At 42.3% G+C, this 21635-nt stretch overlaps 1 protein-coding gene across 7 annotated transcripts in view; it reads left to right on the top strand.

The window, feature by feature from the left end:
- Positions 1–21635, top strand: part of SH3GL3 (SH3 domain containing GRB2 like 3, endophilin A3) — a 107185-nt gene that overhangs the window by 60088 nt on the left and 25462 nt on the right. For 4 of the 7 annotated variants that reach the window (XM_043921949.1, XM_043921946.1, XM_043921945.1 and 1 more), the window contains 3 exons: positions 3421–3554; positions 7389–7547; positions 17748–17851. In XM_043921949.1, coding sequence (XP_043777884.1) covers positions 3421–3554; positions 7389–7547; positions 17748–17851 — 397 coding nt within the window. The remainder of the gene's footprint in view (positions 1–3420; positions 3555–7388; positions 7548–17747; positions 17852–21635) is intronic. The other 3 variants (XM_043921944.1, XM_043921947.1, XM_043921948.1) reach the window with 1 other exon arrangement.

Genomic DNA, 21635 nt, shown 5'->3' with positions numbered 1-21635 from the left:
CCCTCCTCCCGCCCACCCCCATCCCACCCCTCTGGGTCATCACAGAGCACCAGGTCATCACAGAGCACCAGGTCATCACAGAGCACATATAGCATCCTGTGCTATATGGCAGCTTCACACCAGCTATCAGTTTTACATGTGATAACATGTCTGTGTCAATGCTACTGTCCCAATTCACCCTACTCTCCCCTCCTCACCATACATGTCCACATGTCCATTCTCTATGTCTGCATCTCTATTCCTGCCGTGTAGGAATGGTTCATCTGGACCATTTTTCTAGATTCCACATATATGCCTTAATATATGACATTTGTTTTTCTTTTTCTGACTTACTTTACACTGTATGACAGACTCTTAGCTCATCCACATCCCTGAAAATGACTCAGTTTCATTCCTTTTCATGGCTGAGTAGTATTCCACACAGTCCTTTTTTTTAAAAGACTGCATAATGTTCCATATATCGATAGTTTGTTCAATTAATTCCATTTACTGGATATTTAGATTTTTTTAATGTGAAAAAAATTTGCGCAGCATTTATGATAGCCACTTTCCTAGATAAAGCTTTGGAAATATCCAAGATTATGTTCTTAGATGAAATTCCTAGTAATTAAGTTGCTGAGTCAAGAGTATGCTTAGTTTTCAGGTTTTTGAAGCATAATTTCAAATGACCCTCCAGAAGGGTTATACCATATTGACACTCCTGCCAGAAGGGTATGAGAATGTTTCCCAGCACAGTTATACTAACTCTGAGAGTTATCCTTTTAGTTTCCTTTTAAATAACTGATAATCTGATTTCTAGCAAATAGAACTGGTATCTGGGCACTGTTTTAACTTCATGTTTTGGATTATGTGTGAGGCTGGTTTTTTAGTCATGTTTGTCATCATCTTTGTGAGTTTTATATTTGTGTCTTTTGCTTATTTTTATATTAAGGTGTTCACTTTTTTTTTCTTACTATTCTGTGAACTTTTTCTTTTCTGTAAATATTTATTTGGCTGCACTGGCTCTTAGTTTCAGCATGTAGGATCTTCATCTTCGTTGTGGCATGTGGAATCTTTAGATGTGGCTTGTGAGATCTAGTTTTCCTGACCGGGGACCAAACCCTGGGCCCCCTGCACTGGGGGCGCAGAGTCTTAGCCAGTACACCACCAGGGAAGTCCCTATGAGCTTTTTTCAGTGGTCAGAATATTTACTCTTTGTCTGTCACTATATTGGATGAAGTTTTGCCCCAGGTATGCATATACCTTCTGCTGTTGTAGATAGAGATCATTTTACTGGAAAGAGATTTTTGCTTTTTATTTAGTGGGGTTCATTGATCTTCCCTTGTGGTTTATGGCTTTGGTATCATGTTTAGAAAAACATTTCCACCCCTCCCCCTCCACTAGTAAACTGCAAATGTTTATTTATACTTCATTTTCATACATATGTTTTCTTTCCTTACCCTTAAATTTCCAAGCTCTTGAGTTTAATGGGCAAATACTGTGCAGTAGGGTTTTAATTTTGTGTTCTCACAAATACACAGCTAGTTGCCCTAATATTTTATTGAAAAGTTCAACCTTTCTCAGCTACAGCTTTTCTGTTATAAAATTTCATATATAATATTTTAAATTTGTTTCTGATCTTTCTCTTCTGTTTTCTGGATCTGTACTCTGCTTTGATCAAGTACCATGTTGTTTTAAATATCATCATTTAAAAATATGTTTAACTAAAATTTCCCCTAGATATTATAAAAATTTCACAGACATACTCACCTATTTTATTTTTCCAGATGAGATTTAGAGTCCTTTTAAGTTCCCTCTACTAAAACAAAAAACTATTAATTTTATTTTATTTTTTGCCACGTTGTGTAGCTTGCAGGATCCCCAACCAGGGATTGAACCTGGGGCCCATGGTAGTAAAGGCACCACGTCCTAACTACTGGACCGCTAGGGAATGCCACAAAAAAGCATATTAAATTTGATTGAGATTACTTTCAATTGATAAATTAAATTGTGGGTGAATTGAATTGTTAAGTCTTCCCGGAGAATTTGGCATGTTTGCTCCTCTTGTAGTGGTAACAAGGCAAGATATGGCAATTGAGAATTCAGATATTAGGCCATAGTAATTCATTTAGGAAACTGGGGGGAAAGGCTTTTGAAAACTTGAAAAAAAAAAACCCTCAAATGTTAAAACATTAATTAGTCTCAGAGGGTATCAGTGTCCTTTGGAGCAGTATAATGTGAATTTTATTTTATTTCCTGGGTGATTGGGACCAAGATGGCCTATTCCTTGTTCTGAAGGCTGACCAGTGAAGGGAACAGGAGAGGCCGCCAGGCAGGCCCTGACATCCGTGGACAGTCCTGCAGTGCATCTGGTCAGGTGACAGGGCAGGGGCTTCGATGCAAAGATAGTTTGGTCAGCTTGATCACTACAGCCCTCCTTGTGCTCAGCTACCAGAGTGTGTGCATGCATGCTCAGCCGCTTCAGTCACATCTGACTCTGTGCGACCCTATAGACTGCAGCCCGCCAGGCTCCTCTGTCCATGGGATTTCCCAGACAAGAATATTGGAGTGGGCTGCCATTTCCTCCTCCAGGGGATCTTCCCCACCCAGGGATCAAACCTGAGTCTCCTGCATCTCCTTCATTGCCAGGAAGATTCTTTACCACGAGCCACCTAGAACCACCGCCTCCCCCTCCACCCCCTGAATGCCTACTTGCGTACTATTGCAGGTTAGCTGGCGCCACATATCAGGGTTCAATCCAGCTAAAGCTGCCTGTGGCTGCTCCGGCCCGGTGTGACTGGCCTGCACCTCACTGCAGGAGAAGGTCCTGCCCATCCTGCTCGTGTGACACTGCCAGGCTTTCTCTGATCAGAAAGGGTCGGGAGCCTTAGAACCATCTCAAGAATACAAGGAGTATTCAATACAAGGCCTCAAGAAGACCTAGAAGCCAGAAGCTGAGATGAGGATTTGTTCACTTATTTCTGTTGTCATCTTTATTGGTTAATACTTAGCCCCCATGAATGAATTCATTTGAAAATGAATTCATATGAAACACATACTGTTTCATTGTTTACAAAGAGGGATTTTGTTCTAGTTTCTAAGGAACCTTTGGTGCCAGTTCACAAAACCACCAGTTTAAAATCAAGGAGCTTTAACCCCCTCTAGTGGCGGATACGGCAAGTGCCTCAGTCTGTCGGAGCTTTGGTTTTAATCCTCTGCAGTGGAAAGTGCAGAAGCAGTGAGGAAAATGTGTAAAACAGAAAGACTTTCTTGTTTTAACATTTTCTTTTCTCTGGGTCAAGATTCAGAGGTCCCAGACTGAGGACCTTGTTTCACATCATTGATCATCACAAACTTTGGGGAAGGAGTTAAATAAATATCATTGTTTACTTAGATTTAAGTCTGCTAAAGAACCTTTTTTGTTTGTATTCTCTGTTGAAGGCAGTGCATTGATAGAAGTTGGTGAATCCATGAAGCTAATGGCTGAGGTGAAAGACTCTCTTGATATTAATGTAAAGCAAACTTTTATTGATCCACTTCAGTTACTACAAGACAAAGATTTAAAAGAGATTGGGGTAAGTTTTCTAGGCTATAAATCTGCCTGTTGCTACTTAATATGATGTTTATACTGTTTAAAGTCATTAGAACATTTCCATAGCGACTCAGTGAAAGCATCATTTTACTGTGGGTGGTAAAATAATAACTCAGTTATGGTAACCTGGCTTACCAGGAAAGAGTCCAGGATGGCTAGACCTTTATTGTGTCTTATTGAAGCCAGCTAGAAGCCAAGCTCAAGATACCTATTTCTACAGTCGTTTTTCACATAACAAAATGATTCCAGAACTTTGTACTGGTTTTTTGATCATCAAAATCATGCAGTACTAGTTGCATCTTTTTTTTAAAATACCACCATCTATTACTTATTTATTGTTTTAATTTTTATGTTAAATTAGTGGATAATTACAATATTGTGATGGTTTCTTCCATCCATCAGCATGAAGCGGCCATAGGTATACACATGTCCCCTCCCTCTTGAACCTCCATCCCACCTCCCTCCCCATCCCACCCCTCTAGGTTATCACAAAGCACTCGCTGACTTTGGGTTTCCTATGTCATATAGCAAATTCCCACTGCTTATCTGTTTTACATATGGTAATGTATGTGTTTCAGTGTTACTCTCTCAAATCTTTTTTATTTTAGTTTTAAAACATGTTTTATTTTATACTGAAGTATAGCCAATGTTGTGATAGTTTCAAGTAGACAGCAAAGGGACTCCACCATACATATGCATGTATTCGTTCTCCCCCAAACTCCCCTCCCATCCAGGCCGCGTCTTTCGATTCATTGCACTAGTGATCATTATTTTCCATTACTTCTCATGGAAATCAGTATCTAGGAATCAGCATTTTGTGTTTAGTGTTAGTGTGAGTCTCTTAGTCATGTCTGACTCTTTGCGACCCCATGGACTGTAATCCTCCAGGCTCCTCTGTCCATGTGATTCTCTAGGCAAGAATACTGGGGTGGGTTGCCATTCCCTTCTCCAGAAGATCTTCCCAACCCAGGGACTGAACCCGAGTCTTCTACACTGCAGGCAGATTCTTTACAGTCTGAGCCACCAGGGAAGCCCAATTTTGTGTTTGGAAAATGTTAAAAATGGCCCTCCAGAGCATATCTAGGAGCTTTCAGGGACCCACAAATAATCACACACCACTTACTTGATGGTGTTTGGCAGATGCGCAAAAGCAGCCTTGAGACTTCCACCCCACCAGGGACTTCTATTGAGGGACAGCCTGCACTGAGACCTTTGGGCATCCTCTTGAGAAGCTGCCCAGAAGACCCAATTCCTGGGGCCTTGAGGAGTGATCTGAGTGCAGCCGGGGACCAGCTTGGAAGTCATCTGAACTTTGGGGAGATCCCCCTTTTTCTTTTTCAGGCCCAGTGATTCTCCTGGTGTGGTCCCAGGGCGAGCAATAGCATCATCTCATGTTAGAAATGCAGATTCCTGGGCTGTATCCCAGAGCTTCCCAGGGGAGAGTCCTGGGTGCCCAGGTAGATGTTTAGAATTCACACTGAAACCAAGGGCTATAGAGGGGAACTCGGGGAGGTTGAACGAAAAATGAAAGCCTCCATTTAGGAACTCCCAGAACATTCTGCTACCCCATGCCCAGCACCTCGCTCAGCGCCTTACTCCCACTGTCCTCCTTTTTCTCTTCCATATCAGGGAAACTGGTGTCTATTCTGCTCCCTTAGGCCAGTAACTGGGCCCCAGAGTCCTCCATCCTCACCTCCTCAGGGCCTTTGCCATATCCTTCATCTTCTCTCCAGAACCTCCCTTCTTCCCCTTTCTCTCTATTGACTTCTTCTGGTTAATGTTTAAACACATCAGCACAGCAGCCCTTGACTCCCAGCCTTACATCTCGGCCCCTGCAGTCCACTCTCCACATCGCAGCCAGAGTGGTCTTCCTAAGGGACAAGCCCCCCCAGCAGCTGTCCACTGGGAGTAAAGATCCAGCACCTTAGTCCCTAATTCCCTCCTCTCTATTGATTGACTGATTGGGATTGATAGCTCGCCCCTTCCCACGTGAACTCTTTGCCCAGCCTCACTGAATTATGTACAGTCCCCGTGGCACTGGGCTCTCTCTCTGTTCTCTGTTGTTCCCCTTTTCCCCCATTCTCCCGGCTGAGCCATCTCACCTCACGGGTCTCAGTTCAGATGTTCTGTCTTTGGGAAGCTCTTGTTCTCTGCCGGACTTAATCAGGTGCTCCTTGTGCTGTGAGTGTCAACGGCTTCTCTGTTTCTGTTGTTTGGGAGAAAGAGCTTTGGAGTAAGGAGTCAGGTTTTGTTCACTTTTGTAGTCATGGTGACTAGCACAGCCTTTGTGCTCACAGATTATTATTGAACAGATGATTCTAGAGAAGAGGTATTATGAGCTGCAGGGATACCAAGGTATCTTTCCCAAATGCAGAACCTTTAAACCAAATACCTTCTTTGTGGAAATACATAATATGCCGTTTCTTCTTGTGCTGTTGTCCTTGAAGAAAGACAGGAACTCACCGGATGACATTGCTCTTCCACTTGACCTGATTCAGTAGGGTGGCTGGATATGAATATGGATCCTAAATAAAAAGTGGGATAAATGTTCAAAATACACATAGCCTTAAATGTTTTTCCCTATGCAAAAATAATTTTTTAGTGGTACCTCTTGTTACTCAGCTCTGGTTTGATGGAGAAACTGTATACATTTAAACCTAAATACTATAGATAATCAAGACTTGTGTCCAATATTCAGTAGGCTTTTCATAGTCTCAACTATGCTTTATGTTTCTTGGACCTCCTGACTGGAAAACCCATTCATTTAACATATGCCTGACATACCTATAAAAGGTCTTGTGGATTCAAAGAACTTTTACAGACATTTCATCACCCATAAGTAGCCAGGTTAAGCCTGGTTGTCCCCGTTTACAAGCATAGTTGTGGAGGCATGGAGGGGTTTAGAGACTTGCCCAGAGTCACGGAACGTGTAAGAGAGATGGTTCTGGCTTTTTGTCTCATATTTTTTTCACCCAGCCATTGTGGAAGTTAGAACCAGTGCTTCCCACTAGAAAGAATAGTCAAGCTACCCACGTGCTTCAATGGGAGAGTCTGTTTTGACTTCCACTTTCAATATCAGATATCTGTTTTCCAGGGGTTATAATCGTAAACTCCCTTGACCTGTATAGTGATCCCTTCTATAATATTTCTGACATGAGATCCCTCAGCTTAGACACAGACTGTAATGGGGAACTTATTACCACAGGAGGCACTGTGTTCCCTGAATGGACACCTCTAATATTAGTAATTGTTTTTCTTTCTTAAAGACATCATACTTTCCTTCCTCTGTGTATATTGCATTCATCAATAGCATTTATTCAGCTTATTTTGTAATTATTTGGGAAATTTATGGAAGATCCCTACGTATTCAAGAGGATACTAGAAATTTGTGTTTTATAATCTACTTCTTAGTGAAGAGTTGCCAAAAGAAACATACATTTTTGGGAGTATAGTTAATTTGGTTGGAAATTGCCTGGAAATTGATGGAGCTCAATTGAAGGGTTCTATAGAGAACCTTGGAAAATTAATCTAAAAACTGATTCTGCATCTTTATGTTCCATATAGACACTCATTCAGTTTATCTTCCATCCATCCATCCGTCTACCCATTCAATCATTCCACAAATATTCCTTGTTGACCAGCAGTGAAAAGAGCTGCTAATAGATGCTGAGTGCACGCAAAAGAAGTATAACGTGGGGTCCTGCCCCCTAGAGTTTATGCTGAGAAAAAGCAATGACTATTTTCATAGAAATGCCAACAATTTGTTTGTGTTGTGTTTGAGTGTAACAGTTCTTTGAAGTACTCCTTTGTCTCTTAGCACCACCTGAAAAAGCTGGAAGGCCGCCGCCTGGATTACGATTATAAAAAGAAGCGAGTAGGTAAGATACCCGATGAAGAAGTCAGACAAGCAGTAGAAAAATTTGAAGAGTCAAAGGAGTTGGCTGAAAGAAGCATGTTTAATTTTTTAGAAAATGATGTAAGTATTTACACCAAACAGGAGGCTTTAATGTGAATGAAAACATTGACTGTATGACGAGGGTCCGCATGTTGAGGAACTCGGGATCCTTAGTTGTTACAAATTTCTGGAATTTTCTGTAACCATTATCTCCTGCCTCAGAAATAGCTTCAGACATCCAGCAAGTCCTGACTCAAATCTCAGATCTGGAGAGGGTCCTGTTTATCCTGGGATTACCTCAGAGATGTGCTCAGGTCGGCCCTGGGGAGGCGGGATTGTCTTGGGTGAAATGCGCGGTAGACCTGCCGTTATGATATTTGAGGCCATACTATTGGTGGTTTTGCAGGTGAGTGGAAAGCCCAAGAATATGGTAATTTGTGGTCTTGCTAAAACTGAAATGTGCTCTGTGAGGCAGATGTTTGAGGAGGAGCAGCTTTCTTGGCTCATGGGAAGCCTCACTCATCATCCAACTCTCCGATGCCTTTGCTTGTCACAGTGAACCTTCAGGATATAAAAGCATGGCCAGCTGTACCCTTGTAGTACCTGTGAACTTGGGGATTGTGAAGGTCTTGACACAGATCCCTCAGAAATGCTAACATTCTCTTGTACCGTGATTCTTGCCACTGGCTCTTATTTTATTTGTACAAGTAAAGTTAGATTTTGTGTGCATGCTCAGTTGCTCGGTCATTTCCAGCTCTTTGCCGCCCCATGGACTGTAGCCCACCAGGCTCCTCCATCCATGGGATTTCCCAGGCAAGAATACTGGAGTGGGTGGCCATTCCCTTTTCCAAGGGATCTTCCTGACCCAAGATCAAACCTGCGTCTCCTGTGTCTCCTGCATTGCAGGCAAATACTTTTCCACCTGGTAAGACCAGGTAGAAATGGAACTAAACAGGATGGTAACCCCCAAGTGGACACCATGAAGGTTGAAAGCCACTCTTCTCTGCCTTGGCAATGAGAGGTCATTTGGCATTTTTCAAGAACGCTTGGCCACCAGCCTCCCTCTGGAGTTCCTGCCCTAAGCCTGGCCTTGGTGAGGCCATGAGCCACCTCAGCCCAGCATTACTTTGGACCTATTTGTTGAACTTTCCAACCTGTTGGAACAAGTCAGAGGATTTATATATCTGCAAAACTATGTTCTACTTACAATAATTTATTAAGAGGTACACTGAGGTCTTGCATCTTTTGAGTCAAGTCAAGCCAAGTGTCGAGCACCTTTTATCTGCCATGGTGATGTCAAGGAAAGATTATGTTTAATGTTGACAAGACATTAATCCTGGAGGAAACAATTTGAAGTTCCCGTGTCCATTAGACCCCAGTGCCGAGAAGCACATTCTATTATGTTTCTCCTTTTAAATATTTTATCAGATTTTTTCTTTTTTACACTTTATGAAAAATGAAAAGCGATATAACAGTTTTCCCTTGTTGTTTGCTTTCCCTTAAAAATACAAATTTCCTTGAAATTATCCCCAAGCCATAGGCCATTTGCTTTAGTTTTGTCTTTGGTTGCCATATTGATTCAAAAATGAAGTATTTAGACAGTGTTTTGAGAGGCATCAGATGCATGTATTCTTTATTGGACTGCAGTAAAGACTGCCCTTCCAGCCCTGTGCCCTATAAAGATGGATTTAAACTCTGTGGCAAACGTGCTATCTAACCCATGTGCTTTGTCGTGACCTTCATTCATGATCTGTGATAAGCTATTGCAAAGTACTCCATTAGGGAGGCCTGAATCAGTTTCTTTACCCTTGGTGGTTGACCCAAGAGAGCTCAGCTTTCCTTCTAGTATAAATCAAAATCAGAAATAATCCCTTCCTTGTAAAAGCTCAGTCATTTGTCCATTTGTTGACAGGGACAGTATTCTGCTTGTCTCAAATGAGTTAACCCCTTCCCATGCTACCCTGGGAGAAGGCTAGTTTGTAACTCACAGAGGCATGAATTTCAGGGTTCCCCCTAAAGTTTCCTTTAGCGGGTAAAGGTGGGGTGGTTTCATTCAGCTCTGAGGAGCATGGTCTGCTCCCTCATTTTAGGACCTGGGTCCACATCTCCATGGAAATCGACCATTGAGATGGGAAGAGATCAGAATAAGGAAAGGGTGAAGGCCTTTGCAGGCTTCCTTGGTACTAGATTCCTTCTCTTTCTCTCCCCACCTTTCCTTGTGCTGTTTTTAGCCACAGTGGTCCTTACCCATCTGTGCTGTGGTTGCTGATTCTCGAGATAATGACAGTGCTAAGGAGACGGATGGTGGTGGTGGTGATGACAGTGACGAGAGCTACCATTTACGAAGTGACTCATGAGGGGGAGGCTGCTCTTAACTTTGCCCCTCCCAGGTTTACAGTCGAGAAGACTCACAAGTTATTGTGGAAGCTCCGGAAGACTGCCTTCATCCTCTTCTTGTGGCAACCGCAGACCCAGAAAGGGACAGCCTTGTCTTTTTCCACGACAGTGTCTGGCCATATCCAGGTGGTCTGGCAGTCTTGTTGAGGAGGAAAGGTCTGGAAAATGTTCTCCAGTTCCCTTTGATTCTCTGTGGTCAACGGGCCTTTGGTAGGGGTTTCCAGGTGAGGCTGCTTATCTGTCTTCTCCATCTACATTCTCCCCACTGAGAGGCAGGGGGGGAGGCATACAAGGAGGACAAACCAGCCCCCTGCCTGGAGGACAGGACTGTCTGGAAAATCATGTGGGCAGCTTGGGCCTGTGTCCACGTGGGACTCCAGCTACCTCCCCCAGGCCTGGTCTAGACTGAAGAGCCACCCTCGCAGAGTGGGTGGGCCGAGCAGAAAAGTCGCTTCACAAACCCACTCTCTTCAAGAAAACAGACCTCCCAGGCCAAGACCCTCTGGCCTTTCCAGTGCAGGATCCATTCGCCCTGATCTCATCAATCAAACAGACCTCCTCCTCCTCTGGTGTGGAAAGAAGGAAGGGGTGGTGAGAAGGACCTGAGTGGTTCACACCAACACTCCTAAGGGAAAGTGGCATCTGCTTTCCTGCCTATTTGGGGCAGAGTTGGGAATTCGAGAATCAGAGAAGAGTCCCCTTTGGCCGCCCACTGTTGTCCCTGGGGGACTTGTCAGTAAGAGTGGGACTGGGGACCTTGAGCATTACTTCACCTCAGGCTGGGGGCTGAGTAGCTTCCTTATTCTCCATGCAGGTGCAAGCAGGAGGTGTTTGGGGCCCCAAGCTTTCCCAGGAGCCCAGAGGGGCAGGTCTAGGATGATTCCTTCGCTGGGTCAGGCTGGGACTGCCTGTGCCCTCAGAGGCACCAAGAGCAGTGCCCCCTAGGAGAGGGGCCCTTGTACCCCCGGCAGTGAGCTCTGAGGTGGGGGTACAGGGTATTCAGAAGTTGGTTCCCAGTCTCTACTGCCATTTTTTTTTTTCAATTATTTTTATGCATTTGGCTGCGCCGGGTCTTAGTTATGGTGCTCAGAATGTTTAGTGGAGGCATGTGGACTCTTAGTTGTGGCACGTGGGATCTAGTTCCCCGACCAGGGATGGAAGGAACCCAGGCCCCCTGCATTGGGAGTGGGGAGTCTTAGCCACTGGACCACCAGGGAGGTCCCCCCACTGCCATTTTCTTGGGAATGCTGAATCACCCTGAGACCTGTTAACATGCTCCTCTTCAGTCTTTGCAGAGAGGTTTATTCCTCATGACTTGACATAATGGAATGTAGGTCTTTGACTTTGGCAAGAGCCAGAAATACCACACAGAAGATGCCATTTCCCCAGCTCCACGAAGGCAGGCATCTGCAGTATTCTCTCTGCTCTCTTGATACAAACGCCCAGCCTGGGAACCCTCCCTCTGTCCATGGGCTCCCAGGACAAGTGAACTGACTAGATTCCAGATTCCTGGGTGCTTTTCATTGATCTAGAGTGGAGTTTCCCAAAATTTATTCCACAGGATGCAGTTTGTGTTTTGTCAATAATGTCTCCACAGTCAAATAAATTTGGGAAACCCTGGGTTAACCAAAACTAAACAGGTTTTCTTTATCGGAAGGCTTTTCAGACTCATTATATGAATATATGAAAAATTAATCTCTAAGACAGTCCTAAGAGAGAATACACAAGGCAGTTTCTCAAAGTTATTTGATCATAGAACTCTTCCACACCATTATTATTACTATTGAATGAATGAATATGTGCTAAGTTGTGTCCGACTTTTTGCAACCCTTTGGACTGTAGCCTGCCAGACTCCTCTATCCATGGGATTTTCCAGGCAAGAATACTGGAGTGGGTTGCCATTTCCTCCTCCAGGGGATCTTCCTGACTCAGGAATCTAACCTGAGTCACTTGAATCTCCTGTGTCTCCTGTATGGCAGGTGGTTTCTTTACCTGCTAAGCCGTCAGGGAATTTATAACTGTTATTTTATTGACATATCAAGGGACTTGTGATATATGGAAGAAGACATCTAGGAAGTATTGCACTAATAGAAAGAAAGCACATCCAACAAATAGTGAAAGACCTGTTATATGGTTTTGGTTTTGCTTCTGCTTAGTCACATGCCCCTAGAAAGTGACTTTGGGGACTTCCCTGGTAGTCCAGTGGTTAAGACAACCTTCCAATGCAGATGGTGCAGGTTCAATCCCTGGTCAGGGAACTAGGATCCTACATGCCTTGTGGCTACAAAAAAAAAAAATCATAAAACAGAAACAATATTTAACAAATTCAATTAAGATTTTAAACATGGTTCACATTAAAAAAAGTACACTCTCTTAAAAAAAAAAGTTGGGCTTCTCTGGTGGCTCAATGGTAAAAAATCCACCTGTCAATGCAGGAGACATGGGTTCAACCCCTGATCCGTGAAGATCTCACATGTCATGGAGCAACTGAGCCCATGCTCCACAACAAGAGAAATCACCACAATGAGAAGGCTATGCACCGCGGCTAGAGAGTAGCCCTTACTTGCCACAACTAGAGAAGAGCCTGTGCAGCAATGAAGACCCAGCACAGCCAAAAGTAAATAAATAAAATTATTTTAAAAATATGTATGTATGTATATAAATAAACCTTACTAAAGACAGAGGAGTGTGGTGCAGTTGTTAACCAGCCACAGCTCCTGCACTGTGAGGAATCTGAAGCAGATTCTGCTGTGATCCTGTTAGACCACGGTGCTGGACTTATTTAAATCAAAGAGGTGAAACTTAAATCCTTAGAATTTTGCAGGGGCCAGGCTGTCTTTGTTTTGTTTATTGGGTTTTTGGAAATTTCAGGCTTAGGCTTGTTGCTTTTCCAGCCACAGAGTGTGGTTATGTAAATGTGATATGATGGGATTTCATTGTGCAGACGCAGATCATAGAATGACCCAAGCGGAAGTCCATGTAGATCTTACGTGAACAGTGAGCCTGTGTTTAAAATGACGTGCGTGGGCAAGGAGAATTAAAGTGTAGACAGATAAAGCACAGTCAGTAATAGAAAATGAAAATAGCTTGGGTCTTTGAAGGCAAAGGAGCCCATGATTGGTTTTGCAGGGTGAATGTGTAGGAGGGACTAAGAAGGCACACTTTCCCCTAAGTTACTGAGAAATGAAGTAAGGAGATGAGGTATACACTTTGGGGAAGTTTAGGAAAGAGGGGGATTGATTTTGGTTTGTGCTTTGTCTGGTTCTGGAGTTCATGGCATTCACTCTTGGAACCCCTTCCCTCCCCATCACCTCCACCCAGTAGTCCCTCCTCTGAGGCTTGTGGAAATGAGCTCCATTCATCCCTCCTTTCTGTTACAGCCCCCCAGACATATAGGGAAGCTGGGGGCAGAGCTCTGATACCCCACTGGAGACGTCTCTTCCTCAAATTTTGCATCCCCAGGTCTTTGGGGCTCTCTATATAACATAACTTTTTGATTTTATTTTTTTTTCATCCACTGTAATTTGGTCTCAAATTTCATGAATGTCTTGGTTCATGGGAAAAGAGATGCCAGAGTCTTCCTAGTTCATTCCTTTGGGTTGTTTATGTCAGGGAAATTATTTTGTGCTGTTGGCAATAAATACATACAGGGGGCTGGCATATCTTTGCCCTGGGGCATGACCTGCTCCCTGGCTTCTTTTCTTATCTGAAAACAGCTTGTGTGCTGCTCAGTTGCTTGTCATGTCTGACTCTTTGCGACCCCATGGACTGTAGCCCACCAGACTCCTCTGTCCATGGGGATTCTCCAGGCAAGAATACTGGAGTGGGTTGCCATTTCCTCCTCCAGAGGATCTTCCTGACCCAGGCAGGGATCGAACCTGCATCTCCTGCATTGACAAGCAGATTCTTTACCACTGCGCCACCTGGGAAGCCTGAAAACAGCTTAATTTACTTACTTTCTTTTTTTTTTTTTTTTATTTTTATTTTTTTTAATTTTTTTATTAGTTGGAGGCTAATTGCTTCACAACATTTCAGTGGGTTTTGTCATACATTGATATGAATCAGCCATAGATTTACACTTATTCCCCATCCCGATCCCCCCTCCCATCTCCCTCTCCACCCGATTCCTCTGGGTCTTCCCAGTGCACCAGGCCGGAGCACTTGTCTCATGCATCCCACCTGGGCTGGTGATCTGTTTCACCATAGATAGTATACATGCTGTTCTTTTGAAACATCCCACCCTCACCTTCTCCCACAGAGTTCAAAAGTCTGTTCTGTATTTCTGTGTCTCTTTTTCTGTTTTGCATATAGGGTTATCGTTACCATCTTTCTAAATTCCATATATATGTGTTAGTATGCTGTAATGTTCTTTATCTTTCTGGCTTACTTCACTCTGTATAAGGGGCTCCAGTTTCATCCATCTCATTAGGACTGGTTCAAATGAATTCTTTTTGACGGCTGAGTAAAATTCCATGGTGTATATGTACCACAGCTTCCTTATCCATTCATCTGCTGATGGGCATCTAGGTTGCTTCCATGTCCTGGCTATTATAAACAGTGCTGTGATGAACATTGGGGTGCATGTGTCTCTTTCAGATCTGGTTTCCTCAGTGTGTATGCCCAGAAGTGGGATTGCTGGGTCATATGGCAGTTCTATTTCCAGTTTTTTAAGGAATCTCCACACTGTTTTCCATAGTGGCTGTACTAGTTTGCATTCCCACCAACAGTGTAAGAGGGTTCCCTTTTCTCCACAGCCTCTCCAGCATTTATTGCTTGTAGACTTTTGGATAGCAGCCATCCTGACTGGTGTGTAATGGTACCTCATTGTGGTTTTGATTTGCATTTCTCTAATAATGAGTGATGTTGAGCACCTTTTCATGTGTTTGTTAGCCATCTGTATGTCTTCTTTGGAGAAATGTCTGTTTAGTTCTCTGGCCCATTTTTTGATTGGGTCATTTATTTTTCTGGAATTGAGCTGCAGGAGTTGCTTGTATATTTTTGAGATTAATCCTTTGTCTGTTTCTTCATTTGCTATTATTTTCTCCCAATCTGAGGGCTGTCTTTTCACCTTACTTATAGTTTCTTTTGTAGTGCAAAAGCTTTTAAGTTTCATTAGATCCCATTTGTTTAGTTTTGCTTTTATTTCCAATATTCTGGGAGGTGGGTCATAGAGGATCTTGCTGTGATTTATGTCGGAGAGTGTTTTGCCTATGTTCTCCTCTAGGAGTTTTATAGTTTCTGGTCTTACATTTAGATCTTTAATCCATTTTGAGTTTATTTTTGTGTATGGTGTTAGAAAGTGTTCTAGTTTCATTCTTTTGCAAGTGGTTGACCAGTTTTCCCAGCACCACTTGTTAAAGAGGTTGTCTTTTTTCCATTGTATATCCTTGCCTCCTTTGTCAAAGATAAGGTGTCCATAGGTTCGTGGATTTATCTCTGGGCTTTCTATTCTGTTCCATTGGTCTATATTTCTGTCTTTGTGCCAGTACCACACTGTCTTGATGACTGTGGCTTTGTAGTAGAGTCTGAAGTCAGGCAGGTTGATTCCTCCAGTTCCATTCTTCTTTCTCAAGATTACTTTGGCTATTCGAGGTTTTTTGTATTTCCATACAAATTGTGAAATTCTTTGGTCTAGTTCTGTGAAAAATACCGCTGGTAGCTTGATAGGGATTGCATTGAATCTATAGATTGCTTTGGGTAGAATAGCCATTTTGACAATATTGAGTCTTCCAATCCATGAACACGGTATGTTTCTCCATCTGTTTGTGTCTTCTTTGATTTCTTTCATCAGTGTTTTATAGTTTTCTATGTATAGGTCTTTTGTTTCTTTAGGTAGATATACTCCTAAGTATTTTATTCTTTTTGTTGCAATGGTGAATGGTATTGTTTCCTTAATTTCTCTTTCTGTTTTTTCATTGTTAGTATATAGGAATGCAAGGGATTTCTGTGTGTTAATTTTATATCCTGCAACTTTACTATATTCCTTGATTAGTTCTAGTAATTTTCTGGTAGAGTCTTTAGGGTTTTCTATATAGAGGATCATGTCATCTGCAAACAGTGAGAGTTTCACTTCTTCTTTTCCTATCTGGATTCCTTTTACTTCTTTTTCTGCTCTGATTGCTGTGGCCAAAACTTCCAACACTATGTTGAACAGTAGTGGTGAGAGTGGGCACCCTTGTCTTGTTCCTGATTTCAGGGGAAATGCTTTCAATTTTTCACCATTGAGGGTGATGCTTGCTGTGGGTTTGTCATATATAGCTTTTATTATGTTGAGGTATGTTCCTTCTATTCCTGCTTTTTGGAGAGTTTTAATCATAAATGAGTGTTGAATTTTGTCAAAGGCTTTCTCTGCATCTATTGAGATAATCATATGGTTTTTATCTTTCAATTTGTTAATGTGGTGTATTACATTGATTGATTTGCGGATATTGAAGAATCCTTGCATTCCTGGGATAAAGCCCACTTGGTCGTGGTGTATGATTTTTTTAATATGTTGTTGGATTCTGTTTGCTAGAATTTTGTTAAGGATTTTTGCATCTATGTTCATCAGTGATATTGGCCTGTAGTTTTCTTTTTTTGTGGCATCTTTGTCAGGTTTTGGAATTAGGGTGATGGTGGCCTCATAGAATGAGTTTGGAAGTTTACCTTCTTCTGCAATTTTCTGGAAGAGTTTGAGTAAGGTAGGTGTTAGCTCTTCTCTAAATTTTTGGTAGAATTCAGCTGTGAAGCCATCTGGTCCTGGGCTTTTGTTTGCTGGAAGATTTTTGATTACAGTTTCGATTTCCTTGCCTGTGATGGGTCTGTTAAGATCTTCTATTTCTTCCTGGTTCAGTTTTGGAAAGTTATACTTTTCTAAGAATTTGTCCATTTCATCCAAGTTGTCCATTTTATTGGCATAGAGCTGCTGGTAGTAGTCTCTTATGATCCTTTGTATTTCAGTGTTGTCTGTTGTGATCTCTCCATTTTCATTTCTAATTTTGTTAATTTGGTTCTTCTCTCTTTGTTTCTTAATGAGTCTTGCTAATGGTTTGTCAATTTTGTTTATTTTTTCAAAAAACCAGCTTTTAGCTTTGTTGATTTTTGCTATGGTCTCTTTAGTTTCAATTGCATTTATTTCTGCCTTAATTTTTAAGATTTCTTTCCTTCTGCTAACCCTGGGGTTCTTCATTTCTTCCTTCTCTAATTGCTTTAGGTGTAGAGTTAGGTTATTTATTTGGCTTTTTTCTTGTTTCTTGATGTAAGCCTGTAATGCTATGAACCTTCCCCTTAGCACTGCTTTTACAGTGTCCCATAGGTTTTGGGTTGTTGTGTTTTCATTTTCATTCATTTCTATATATATTTTGATTTCTTTTTTGATTTCTTCTATGATTTGTTGGTTATTCAGAAGCGTGTTATTTAGCCTCCAGGTGTTTGAATTTTTAACAATTTTTTTCCTATAATTGAGATCTATACTTACTTTCTTGATGTGACTTAGCTCAAAAGTGCCCGTGGAGATACTTCACTAAGGAAGCAAATTCATTTACTAAATGTTGGCTTGAGTTGTCATTGGAAAAGTTTTATCTCCTTTTTCAGATCCATGAGCTTTATAGCATACACATCTCCCGAGAATATCATCTAATTGGAAAAACAGACTTTTTTTAATTGAGTTAAAGCAGCTTCATAATCAAAAGATTTGAACATGTTTCTCCAGCATATCTAGCTCTCTACCATGACCTGTGTGATTATTACTTTGCAATGAAATGAAACGAAATTGACCATAGCCGCGGCAGACAGGGTTGGTGGTGGTGGTGGGGTGGAGGTCTTCCCTGAAAGGCCAGTCTCTCCTCTATCTGAACAAGACCCAGGCACTGGCCTCCACGGAGTCATTTTCCACTTGTGCCGCAGGTAGAACAAGTCAGCCAGCTGGCCGTGTTTGTCGAGGCCGCTTTAGATTATCACAGACAGTCCACAGAGATTCTGCAGGAGCTGCAGAGCAAGCTACAGATGAGGTAAGTGCCTCCCCATTGACTGCCAGACAAGGGCTGCAGAGTTGAAGTCAGTAGAAATCCATCTCTCTCTCTCTTTCTCTCCAGTTCCCCCTTCCCACTGCCCCTTTCTGTTTTGAATTTTCTTCCACTGGCTTTCATGGTTGGGTGTGGATTGTGCTGAGATAATAATCGTATGACTTTGTCCAATAGGACAGAACCTGGAAAGGAGGTCTGGCAGCTTTTCTCCTTTCTCGTTTTGCTCAAGTCCCTTATTCCATGACCTGTGTTTAGGGCAACCCAGGTTGCACATTTGCCCTGGGGTTCAGCCCTTTCAGAGCGGTCCTGTCTTCATTGCTGGCATGATGAGAGTTTAGCTGAAGGTAGGATGGCATAGGGCCACTCCCCAGCATCTAGGGATGTGGGGAGGAGTGAGATGGTCTTCAGACAGTGTGTATTATTAATAGTTCCAGGTGTATAGCAAAGTCAATCAGTTATACATGTACATACATCCCTGGGTTGTGAAGATCCCCTGGAGAAGGGAATGGCTACCCACTCCAGTATTCTTGCCTGGAGAATCCCATGGACAGAGGAGTCTGGCGGGCTACAGTCCATGGGGTTGCAAAGGGTTGGGTACAACTGAGCTGCTAACACTCTCACTCGTTTTTCAGATTATTTTCTTGCATGGGCCATTACAGAGTACTGAGTAGTGTTCCCTGGGCTACACAGTAGGTTCTTGTGTGTGTGCTCAGTCACTCGGTCATATCTGACTCTTTGTGACCCCATGGAATGTAGCCTGCCAGGCTCCTCTGTCCATGGGATTTTCTCAGCAAGAATACTGGAGTTGGTTGCCATTTCCTACTCCAAGGGATCTTCCTGACCTAGGGGTCAGACTGCATCTGCTGCATTGGCAGGCGGATTCTTTACCACTGACCCTCTGGGGAAGCCCACCAGTTAGTATGTAATTATCTCGAACGAGATGTATTTTTACTTCCCCAGCACAAATATCAGGGCATGTTTACAATATTGACTGATACTGAAAGAGCCAAAAATGCCCCCGAGTGGTCAAAGAAAGATTGCTGTGTTCCTTATGACTTTACTGATGAGCCTATTGTCTACTTTTCTGAAAATCAGTGATACAGGTGTCATGCATGGTAACCCTATTAATTGAAATACTGGGTTGAAATACTACCTTATTTTTTGACCAAATTTGAGAACAGATAATTGTTTTATATAGGATTATCATAATGAGTAAATTTGGAGGGGTTTTGGCTTAAATCAATGCAGTAATTATAGAAGGGAAGACACAAGGTGTATCCAGTCTCTGAATCATCCACTTTTGAAGGCAGGTGGTTCATCTGCTCACATGTGTGTCTTTTCATAATTCTATCTTTATAAGAGGAAAAAGAGAAGGAAGTGAACATTGTTGAGTACCCAATTCATCCCTGGTACTTGCTAGGTGCCTCAGAGACTTTATGAGAGAAAGTACTTTACAAATACAGACATACCTTGGAGATACTGAGAATTTGGTTCCAGACTACCACAATACAGTGGATATTGCAGTAAAGTGAGTCACATGATTCTAGTGCATATAAAAGTTCTGTTTATGCTAAACTGTAGTCTTTTAAGTGTGAAATAGCATTATGTCTAAGAGAAAAAAACAACCCACTATGTATTGGGTTGGCCAAAATGTTTGTTTTGGGATTTTTCTGTAACACCTTATGGAAAAAAAAACTCAAATGAATGTTTTGGCTAACCCAATATATACTCTAATTTAAAAATATTTATTGTTAAAAATGCTAACCATCACCTGAGCCTTCAGCAAGTCCTAATCTTTTTGCTGGTGAAGCATCTTGCCTTAATGCTGATGGCTGTTCACTAATCAGGGTGGTTGTTGCTGAAGGTTGGGGTGGCTGTGACAGTTTCATAAAGTAAGACAATGAAGTTTGCAGCATCGGTTGGCTCTGCCTTTTACAAACGAGTTCTCTGTAGCAGGTAGTGCTGTTGGATAGCATTTTACCCACAGTAGAACCTCTTTCACCATTGAAGTCAACCCTCTCAAACTCTGCTACTGCTTTATCAACTAAGTCATGTCATATTCTAAATCTCTATTGCCATTCCAACAATCTTCACAGCATCTTCACCAGGAATAGATTCCATCTCAGGAAGCCACTTTCTTTTCTCATCTATAGGAAACATCTCCTCATCCATTCAAGTTTTATCAGAGGATTGCAGCAATTCAGTCACATCTTCAGGCTCCACTTCTAGTTCTCTTACTCTTTCCACCACATCTGCAGTGACTTCCTTCACTGAAGTCTTGAACCCCCCCCAAAGTCATCCATGAGCTACATCCAGACCCCTACAACTCTTCCCCATAGCAGCTATAAGGCTGTTTGGCTTTCTTATCACTTGGGTGTTAACTGGAGAAGCACTTTTCATTTCCTTCAAAAATTTTTCCTTTGCATCCACAACTTGGCTGTGTGGTACAAGAAGCCTAGGTTTTGACTTCTCCTGGCTTTTAATGTGCCTTCCTTACTAAGCGTAATTATTTCTAGCTTTTGATTTAAAGTGAGTGATATGAGACTTTCACTTGAAGACTTAGAGGCCATTATAGGGTTATGAATTGGCCTAATTTCAATATTGTTGTGTCTCAGGGAATAGGGAGGCCCAAGGAGAAGGAGAGAGAGAGGGAAACAGCTGGAGGTGGTAGGTAGAACAGTCAGAACACACATTTATCAATTAAGCTTGCCAGCTCACATGCCACAGTTTCTGGAGCTCATATTAACTACAACAGTAAACATCAAAGATCTCTGATCACAGATCACCACAACAGATAGGATAACTAAGAAAAAGTTTGAAATATTTGGGGAACTATCAGATGGGATACAGAGATGAAAAGTGAGAAAATGCTCTTGGAAAAATGGCACCTAGAGACTTGCTGTACAAAGAGTAGCCACAAACCTTCAGTTGTTCTTTTTTTTTTTTTTTAAAGCATATTTCTGCAAAGTGCAGTAAAATAAGGTATGTCTCAGTTCAGTTCAGTTGCTCAGTTGTGTCCGACTCTTTGCGACCCCATGAATTGCAGCATGCCAGGCTTCCCTGTCCATCACCAACTCCTGAAGTTTATCCAAACTCACGTCCATTGAGTCAGTGATGCCATCCAGCCATCTCATCCTCTGTCATCCCCTTCTCCTCCTGCCCTCAATCTTTCCCAGCATCAGGGTCTTTTCCAATGAGTCAACTCTTCGCATGAGGTGGCCAAAGTATTGGAGTTTCAGCTTCAGCATCCGTCCTTCCAATGAATACCCAGGACTGATCTCCTTTAGGATAGACTGGTTGGATCTCCTTGCAGTCCAAGGGACTCTCAAGAGTCTTTTCCAACACCACAGTTCAAAAGCATCAATTCTTCAGCGCTCAGCTTTCTTCATCATCCAACTCTCACATCCATACATGACCACTGGAAAAACCATAGCCTTGACTAGATGGACCTTTGTTGGCAAAGTAATGTCTCTGCTTTTTAATATGCTATCTAGGTTGGTCATAACTTTCCTTCCACGGAGTAAGCATCTTTTAATTTCATGGCTGCAATCACCATCTGCAGTGATTTTGGAGCCCAAAAAATAAAGTCTGACACTGTTTCCACTGTTTCCCCATCTATTTCCCATGAAGTGATGGGACCGGATGCCATGATCTTAGTTTTCTGAATGTTGAGCTTTAAGCCAACTTTTTCACTCTCCTCTTTCACTTTCATCAAGAGGCTTTTTAGTTCCTCTTCACTCTCTGCTATAAGGGTAATGTCATCTGCATA

This window comes from Cervus elaphus, chromosome 13 (genome assembly GCF_910594005.1).
Source record: "Cervus elaphus chromosome 13, mCerEla1.1, whole genome shotgun sequence".
NCBI classification, from domain to species: domain Eukaryota; kingdom Metazoa; phylum Chordata; class Mammalia; order Artiodactyla; family Cervidae; genus Cervus; species Cervus elaphus.
The sequence above is the reverse complement of the archived record's forward strand: the minus strand, read 5'-3'. Positions and strand labels throughout refer to the sequence as shown.